The sequence below is a fragment of the Cebus imitator genome, unplaced genomic scaffold, assembly GCF_001604975.1.
Source record: "Cebus imitator isolate Cc_AM_T3 unplaced genomic scaffold, Cebus_imitator-1.0 Scaffold547, whole genome shotgun sequence".
NCBI lineage: Eukaryota > Metazoa > Chordata > Mammalia > Primates > Cebidae > Cebus > Cebus imitator.
This window is the reverse complement of record NW_016107862.1, coordinates 397958-407142: the sequence shown is the minus strand read 5'-3', so window position 1 is coordinate 407142 and position 9185 is coordinate 397958. Positions and strand designations below refer to the sequence as shown.

At 43.8% G+C, this 9185-nt stretch overlaps 1 protein-coding gene across 1 annotated transcript in view; it reads left to right on the top strand.

Annotated features, from left to right (window-relative positions):
- The window catches only part of GALM (galactose mutarotase), a 69763-nt gene that overhangs the window by 27434 nt on the left and 33144 nt on the right, over window positions 1–9185 (top strand). The window contains exon 4 of the mRNA XM_017515324.2: window positions 120–201. Coding sequence (XP_017370813.1) covers window positions 120–201 — 82 coding nt within the window. The remainder of the gene's footprint in view (window positions 1–119; window positions 202–9185) is intronic.

Genomic DNA, 9185 nt, shown 5'->3' with positions numbered 1-9185 from the left:
CGCCATTGCACTCCAGCCTGGGTAACAAGAGCGAAACTCCGTCTCAAAAAAAAAAAAAAAAAGCAAATATATGAAATAAGACTAAGCAGAAAACCTTTTCTCCTCCCTTTTCCTCCCAGGGTTCTCCGAATATATATGACCATGAAGTCACCATAGAAGCGGATACGTATTTGCCTGTGGATGAAACCCTGATTCCTACAGGTTTGTGAATTTAACCTTTTTGTGTTATGTGGGATCATGAATTGGCTCTCGAGGTCAAGAAAGGACATTCGTGGAGAAAGTGGCAAAATCTTAATGAAGTCTATGTTTAGTTAATAGAATTATTCCAGTGATAATTCTTAGTTTTGATATTTGTACTGTGTTTATATAAAATGTTAACATGAGGGAAAGCTGGGACAGGGATATAGAGTTTTTACCACTTTTCTATAAGTCTAAAATTATTTCAAAATTTAGAAAAAATGGTGAGTAAGATAATACTTTACTGGGGCTGGGTGCCATGGCTCATGCTTGTAATCCCAGCACTTTGGGAGGCCAAGGCGGGCGGATCACTTGAGGCCAGGAGTTTGAGACCATGTTGAGCCTGGGCAACATGGTAAGACCCTGTCTTATTTTTTTTAAGATTAAATTTTTTTAATGCAAAAAAAATTATTTTAAAGTAAAAAAAAATTAAATAAATTTACTGGATACCTTCTTACATTAGGTAACAGCTTTTGTTTTAGTTTGGCTTTTTTTTGGTGGCGGGAGGACAGGGTCTCACTCTGTTGCCCAGGCTGGAGTACAATGGCAGGATCTCTTGATCCCCGGAATAGAAGAATGAAAAAAAAAGAAAAAAAAATGGCAGGATCTCGAGTCACTGAAGCCTCAACCTTCCCGGACTCAGGTGATTCTCCCACCTCCACCTCCTGAGTAGCTGGGACCACAGGCACACGCCACCATGCCCATTGTATTTTTAGTAGAGACAGTGTTTTACTAGGTTGCCCAGGCTGGTCTCAAAATCCTGGACTCAAGCAGTCTGCCCACCTCAGCCTCCCAGAGTGCTGGGAATACAGGCGTGAGCCACTACTGCCCAGCCACTTTGGCCTCTTCAGTGGATTGAGTTTCTACCTGCTAGTTCAAACTTTTTACAAGAAAGGTAAGCATGTGAATCTGCATACCAAATAGCAACTTCAGTTAACAGCAGGCATTAGGAACTCCCATAAATACAGTGACTACGAAACTAATAGGAATAATAATGAAAAGTTGAGATCAATTGGCTAAAATTTTTGGCATCACAATTTTTGAATATTTTCCTGGCTTCAGGGCTGAGTTTTAAAGGCTTTTCTGTTTGACTTGGTAGCATGTGTCATCTTGTGATATTTACATGACTCAACAGAAGGGCATGAGTAAGCTGGCCCATCTGGTCCTAGAGGCAAAATTATTGCCTTAGAACTATATGTTGTGAACTGCAAGGAAAAAATAGTAGTGGCTGCTGTTTAATGACTAATAAGGAAGAAAGTGAACCAATGAGTTTATAAGTGGAGCTTATGAAATAAGTATATATTTATTTGTGTATATTTATAAAATCTTCTTATGCTATCCGGTTGAGTTTTGATCAGATGAAAATCACAACAACGCATAATTTATGCTTTTAAAGGCCCTGTAAAAGCCAAGTTATTTTACATGATTGTAAAACGTCATTGTGGCAAAGCACAGTAGGGCTTAATATGCACTCTAATGGGCCGTATAAAATTTGCATTCTCTGGATGTGGTTGCTCACACCTGTAATGCCAGCACTTTGGGAGGCTGAGGCAGAGGAGGATCACTTGAGCCCAGGAGTTTGAGACCAGACTGTGCAACACAGTGAGATCCCATCTCAACAAAAAATTGACAAAAATTAGCCAGGCGTCATAACATGCACCTGGGGTCGCAACTACTCAAGTGGCTGAAGCAGGAGGATCTCTCGAGCCCAGGAGTTGGAGGCTGTGGTGAGCCATGATCTCTGCTGCACTTCACCCTGGGCAACAGAGCAAGACCCTATCTGAAAAAAAAAAAAACTAATTGGGAATATATGTATTATATATTGAATAGTTGTTTTTAAAAAAACAACCACCACAACAAAAAAAAACCCAAAAAGACCAAACTACCATTTGTAATCACCATCTTTTCATTATTTAGGGCCAGGCACAGTGACTCCGGTACTGTAATCCCAGCACTTTGGGAGGCCGAGGCAGGCAGATCATAAGGTCTGGAGTTTGAGACCAGCCTGCCCAATATGGTGAAACCCCGTCTCTACTAAAAATACAAAAAAATTTAGCCAGGCGTGGTGGTGCATGCTTGTAATTTCAGCTACTCAGGAGGCCGAGGCAGGAGAATTGCTTGAACCCGGGAGGCGGAGGTTGTGGTGAGCCAAGATCACACTACTGCACTCCAGCCTGGGTGACAGAGCGAGGCTTCGTCTCAAAAAAAAAAAAAAGAATATTTTAGTACCACAAAAGTGCAGAAAAATTTAATCTCAGAATAAAGAACAATTCTTTATATTGAATTTATATAACTTTAAAAAATATATATAATATCACTTGGAACCAATACTATGAAAAAATAAGTAGCAGATTATCCAAATGTATCTCAATTTTCTGTGGACCAGTGAAAATGTTATCACTGACTCATAATTTTGAACTAGTCATTGATCTGTAAGGCCACTTCTAGCTCTTGCATTCTTTAATTCTATGAGGCTCCTAGTATGACATTTTACTTCTACTTCCACCCTTCAAATCCATTAGAGCTCTATCATCTACGTAAATAAGTTACTGCAACTTCAGAGCTCATAAAAAATTTGTAATTCTCTCCTACCTATTCATACTTGAGCCAGACCTATATGTTACACCTGTTTGCCCAGTGACACTTACACAGAAATTATAGTTTTGTTTTCTCTTTTCTCAGAATTCCTTAAGAAACAAGCTAATTGTCTGATTCCTTTGAAATGTCCTCCAAAAATGGGTGGTAACTGCTACCTTGAACTTTAAGGATGTAAGAATTCACATATCTGGCCCACTTTCAACCAAGAGCAAATCTCTAGGAGCCCAGATTTTATCTAACTCCTTTTTTTTTTTTTTTTGTCGTCATTTTTGTATAGACAGGGTCTCCCTATGTTGCCCAGGCTGGCCTTGAACCCCTAGGCTCAAGTAATCCTCCCACCTGGGCTTCCCAAAGTGCTGGGTTTACAGGTGTGAGCCACCACACTGGGCCTCATGATTCTCAACACTGATCAAAAGCCCATGAGCTTAATTCTGAAAGAAGTCCAAAAGGCTTGCCCATCATTTGATCATTCAGAAATACCTTCCCTGTTCTGCTGGGCTCTCCAGGAGTTGGCAGTCTATCGAAAGGGTCAGCCAGAATTGTGTCCATTAATCTGGAAAATACCAGAATAGACATAACTGGGAGACTTGGCACAGAGGGCAGGCACTGCTGAGGGGGCTTCCAGATAGAGGAAACAAGAGTTAAATAAAACCTGGAAGGGAAAGTGGAAGTTTGCCAGGGAGTGAGGAGGAGAAAGGTTTTCCAAATAAAGATGAACAAGCATGGGCAGTGCAAGAAACAGCAGGACTAGCCCAGGGAAGTGCCGTGCTTTTGAAGCAGAGCATTCAGGGCATAATTTTAGTGGCAGAGAGTGGATGGGGCCGCGTCAGATCTGCACCATGCTCTGTGGAACTGCAATCCCTAGGGTGGCCCTGGGGGGCCCCAGGCTGGCCTGGAGCTCAAGGCCGATAGGTATACCTGAGTCCAGTGTCAAACTTCAGCATGTTCTGCCAGAGCTGAACTGAACCACAGGGGCCACTTTCCTGAGATGTGCTGCAAGAACCTGTTAGACCAGGCCTGGTGTGGTGGCTAACATCTGTAATCCCAGCAATTTGGGAGGTTGAGGTGGGTGAATCACTTGAGTTCAGGAGTTCGAGACCAGCCTGGCCAACATGGTGAAACCCCTTCTCTACTAAAAATTCAAAACTTAGCTGTGCATGGTGGTAGGCACCTGTAATCCCAGTTATTTGGGAGGCTGAGGCATGAGAATTGCTTGAACCTGGAGGTGGAGGTTGCAGCAAGCCAACATCATGCCACTTTACTCCAGTCTGGGTGACAGAGTGAGATTCCATTTCCAAAAAAAAGAAAGGAAAAGAAAAGAACCTGTTAGACCAGCCACACTCCCTTAAAACTTCTCAAGGCCAGGCATGGTGGCTCACGCCTGTAATCTCAGCGCTTTGGGAGGCTACGGATCATGAAGTCAGGCGTTCAAGAATAGCCTGGCCAAGATGGTGAAACCCTGTCTCTACTGAAAATACAAAAATTAGCCAGGCATGGTGGCAGATGCCTGTAATCCCAACTACTCGGGAGGCTGAGGCAGAAGAATCGCTTGAACAAAAGACTTCTCAAAATAAATATGCAGTATCTACAGACTGTGGTTTTGTTGAATTAAGAAAAAGAAGATACTGATTATCTGTGAGATGAGGTGAAGATTTATGTTAATAGCTAGTTAATAATTATTAATATTAATAACTAGCTATTATAAACATTAATAATAATAATAACTAGCTATTATTATCAGGAAGGACTTTATAAATAATTCATACCATGAGCCCGTAAGGTAGATTCTGTGCATTTTTCTTTTTTAACAGAAGTGAAAACTATAGAACAAGGAGTTTAAGTACCTTACGGAGGATAGCCCAGTTAACAAGTTGGGGCAACCTGGGATTCACACCAAGGTAGTCTGGTGTTAGAACTCAGGCTCTTAAGTAGACCTGCACTCTACAGATTTTACAATGTAGTTAGATGTCAAGAAAGTTTGGTGCCAGGCACAGTGGCTAACACCTTTAATCCCAGCCCTTTGGGAGGCCAAGGATTGGTTGAGCCCAGGAGTTCAAGAGCAGCCTAGGCAACATAGGGAGACTCCATTAATAACAAAATAATATTTAATTACCCAGGAGTGTTGGTGCACGCCTGTGGTCCCAGCTGTTTGGGAGGCTGAGGTAAGATGATTGCTTAAGCCCAGGAGGTGAAGGCTGCAGTGAGCTGTGATCGTGCCACTGTACTTCAATGTGAGTGACAGAGCAAGACTGTGTCTCAAAAAAAAAGAAGAAGATGATGATGATTTGGGAGGTAGGGGAGAGGCAGAAAGGATCAAGGAAAGAAAGAAAAGTAAATTAATTTCTTTACTATATAAATAGGCAAGTGCAACATAGTCAAGAAGTGGGAAGTAAGCCAAAAACCAAGAACAAACTTTGCCAGGCTTTTGCCAGTTGTCAGTCCTCAGCTCTCTTGCCGCCTTTGGTACCGGGAGTCTCCACAGTCCTCTCATTGTCTTCTCCTTGTTGCTTCCTCCCTTCAATTTATTTCTACTTTTCTGCAAAGAAAATAGGAAATCAAGTTTGTTTAAATTAAATATGAGAAAGGGAGAGAGAGAAAGAGGACAGAAGGAAAGGAAAAAGGGAAGGAGGGAGAGGTTTTCTTGGAATTAAAGAGCATGAATTTAAGTGTCTGGCCTTGTTAACCTGACAAGAAAGGGAAGAGTCAAGGAAAAGTCACCTCAGAGGTCATTGTCCTGTTGCAACATACGGTGTTTGTGACAGATCCCTTGTCTTTCTGGTTCTTGGTTTTCCCATCTGCAAAATCTTGTTATGACCAAGTTGTGTTGTAAGCTCACTTCCTATATGTGTGTATGTTGGTTATCTCTGTTGAAGATGATAGAAAATCACCTTCAGTAGACAATTTACAAACAGGCCGGGCATGGTAGCTCACGCCTGTAATCCCAGCACTTCGGGAGGCAGAGGCGGGTGGATTTTTGAGCCCAAGAATTCGAGACCAGCTTTGGCAACATGGTGAAACCCCGTCTCTACCAAAAACGCAAAAATTAACCAATCTCACAAATCAGTCTCAAAATTAATAAATTAAGTAAAGAAATAGATTAAAATTTCAAAAAAAGAAAGAAAATTTACAAACATAGTCAAAGAAAAGCTGTACCACTTACAGGGTGGCGTTCAGCTATCTGGAGCAGTCCCTCATGGTGGGTGCCTCATTTATCCAGGGGAGATGCCAGGTAATGAGTTCATTTTAGACCCTCTGCTCTACCTGGCTTTCCCTGAGGATGCTGCTTGGTTGTGCTGAAACTCTCAGAAGTCAACAGTAGAAAACTTCTCTAAAACAGCTTTGGTCTTTTTGCTTATGAATGACTTTTACTCTGTACATCAGTTATTTTTCTCTCCATCCTAGTCTTCTCTTTCCCACCCCAAATCCCTGTTTATGTGTTTGGTTTTTGTTTGGTTGGTTTTTTTTTGAGATGGAGTCTCACTCTGTTACCCATGCTGGAGTGCAGTGGCTCGATCTCAGCTCACTGTGGCAACCTCCACCTCCCGGGTTCAAGTGATTCTCCTGCCTCTGCCACCCGAGTAGCTGGGACTACAGGCTCACATGCCACCACACTGGACTAATTTTAAGGTTTCACTATGTTGGCCAGGCTGGTCTCGAACTCCGGGCCTCAAGCCATCCACTCGCCTTAGCCTCCCAAAATGCTAGGATTACAGGTGTGAGCCACCACGCCTGGCCTGTGTGTTTGTTTTTTAAATCTCTCTTCCTGGCCGGGCACGGTGGCTCAAGCCTGTAATCCCAACACTTTGGTAGGCTGAGGTGGGCGGATCATGAGGTCAGAAGATTGAGACCGTCCTGGCTAACACAGTGAAACCTCGTCTCTACTAAAAAATACAAAAAACCTCTGCCTCCTAGGTCAAGCGATCCTCCCGCCTCAGCCTCTTGAGTAGCTAGAGGTTACTAGTAATTACAGGCACACACTACCACGCCCGGCTAACTTTTATATTTTTAGTAGAGACGTGGTTTCACCATGTTGGCCAGGCTGGTCTCGAACTCCTGATCACAAGTGATCCACCCTCCGTGGCTTCCCAAAGTGCCGGGATTATGGGCATGAGCTACCGCACCCGGCCCCCAAGAACTCTTTAAATGCACCTAGGGTCACAAGAACAGATAACTAAACCGTATCCGAAAAAAATGGTGCATGTGGGGAAATTTGTGGTGGATTTGGGGAAACTTAGGGCAGATTTTAAACATGAGGCCTTTTGTCAAATCACCTGCATTCCTCGGATTCTGTGTGGGTTTGTCGCAGATGCTTGATGTGACAAACTGCACGGCTTCTATCGCTTCATTTGATCAGCCTCCCATTTCAGGCCAGTCCTGCAGGGTTGCTTCTCAGATTGTATCTTTCTGCAAGACAAAAATGTTTTCGTAGTCTCTCTCTGACTTCCCCTTTTGTGGCTATTAATTCATACTTATATGTTTTTCAACTCCTTATTTTTATTTTCTCTTCATGAAAGCTTTAACCTGTGCTGTTCTTGAGGGAAATACTGATGCATATCTAAACTACAGAGGTGTTTTTCACCCTGGCTACAGACACTCAGTATAATTTTTCAGGTGATGGGAAAACCCATCATCATGAGAAAGTACAACTTTTATTTTGCAGTAACTGTGAAAACTGTGGCCATGGTGCTCAGTAAAAGGGGACCTTCCCCCTGTAGGTGTTTGGAGAGGAGTGAGGTCCTGTTCCCCATTTTGTTAGTAACTTGCTTACGGATGGGGCATTGTCACCTAGAAAGGAAAGAGATACCATGGGATACAGTTACAGGGAGTTGGAAGGAGCAAGCGCAGGACAAAGAAATTCCCCCAAGTCTTAAATACAGAGCCGGCATTTAGACCTGTACCCCAGGGAGGGCCCACAAACCTCTGGCTGCCATGAGCACCTGTTTTGCCTCTGCCTTCTTCCTGTTGGCAATTTTGGGTTTTGGGGTTTTTTGTAGACAGTCTCACTCCGTCACCCAGGCTAGGGTGCAGTGGTGCGATCTCAGCTCACTGCAGCCTCTGCCTCCTGGGTTCAAGTTATCCTCTTGCCTCATTTAGCTGGGACTACAGGTGCGTACCACAACGGCCTGCTAATTTTTGTATTTTTAGTAGAGATGGGGTTTCGCCATGTTGCCCAGCCTGGTCTTGAACTCCTGACCTCGAGTGATCTGCCCACCTCAGCCTCCCAAAGTGCTGGGATTACAAGTGTGAGCCACCATGCCTGGCCTGTTGGCAATTCTGGGGACATGTAAAATGCCTGCAGCCCTGGCCGGGCGCGGTGGCTCATGCCTGTAATCCCAGCACTTTGGGAGGCCAAGGAGGGCCGATCGCCTGAGGTCGGGACTTCAAGACCAGCCTGACCAACATGGAGAAAGCCCATCTCTACTAAAAATGCATAATTAGCTGGCTGTGGCGGTGCATGCCTGTAAGCCCAACTACTCTGGAGTCTGAGGCAGGAGAATCACTTGAACCTGGGAGGTGGACGTTGTGGTGAGCCAAGATCATTCCTTTGCACTCCAGCCTGGGCAACAAGAGCAAATACTCCATCTAAAAAAATTAAAAAAATAAAATAATAATAATAATAAAAAAATCTGCAGCCCTTTCAGCCGGTAAAACACAGAAGACTGTGTTAGGTGGCTTCTCCATTCTCCCTCTTTCTCTGCTCTTATACCAAAGGGCTCTCCTTTTCCCAAGCCCAGTGGAAAAGCCTCAGTAAGCGTCGAGGTATCGGAAGCCTCCAAAGGGGCCCCATCAAGTAATGCCAATTCACCCCAGTGGAAGTTCCTGCCATCCTGTCAACCCTGGAGGCTTCCTAATGCAGGCAGATAATATCCTTGGTGTGCTGTTAGGCTGGTAGACTCCCTCATCTTTGCTGTTCTGTTTGAGAAAAAAAAAAAAAATGACTGGGCACGGTGGCTCACACCTGTAATCCCAGCACTTTGGGAGGCGTAGGCAGGTGGATCACTTGAGGTCAGGAGTTTGAGAACAGCCTAGCCAACATGGTGAAACCCCATCTCTACTGAAAATACAAAGGTTAGCCGGCCATGGTGGCAGATGCCTGTAATCCCAGCTACCCAAGAGTCTGAGGCAGGAGAATCACTAAACCCGGGAGGCAGAGGTTACAGTGAGCCAAGATCACAACACTGCACTGCCGCCTGGTCAACAGAGCAAGACTCTGCCTCAAAAAGAAAAGAAAAGAAAAAAATATGTTAAATAAATGAATAGAATTCATCACCTAACTTCTCTTTTTTTTTTTTTTTTTTTTTTTTTTTTTTTATAAACAGGGTCTCCCTATGTTGCCCAGGCTGGCCTTG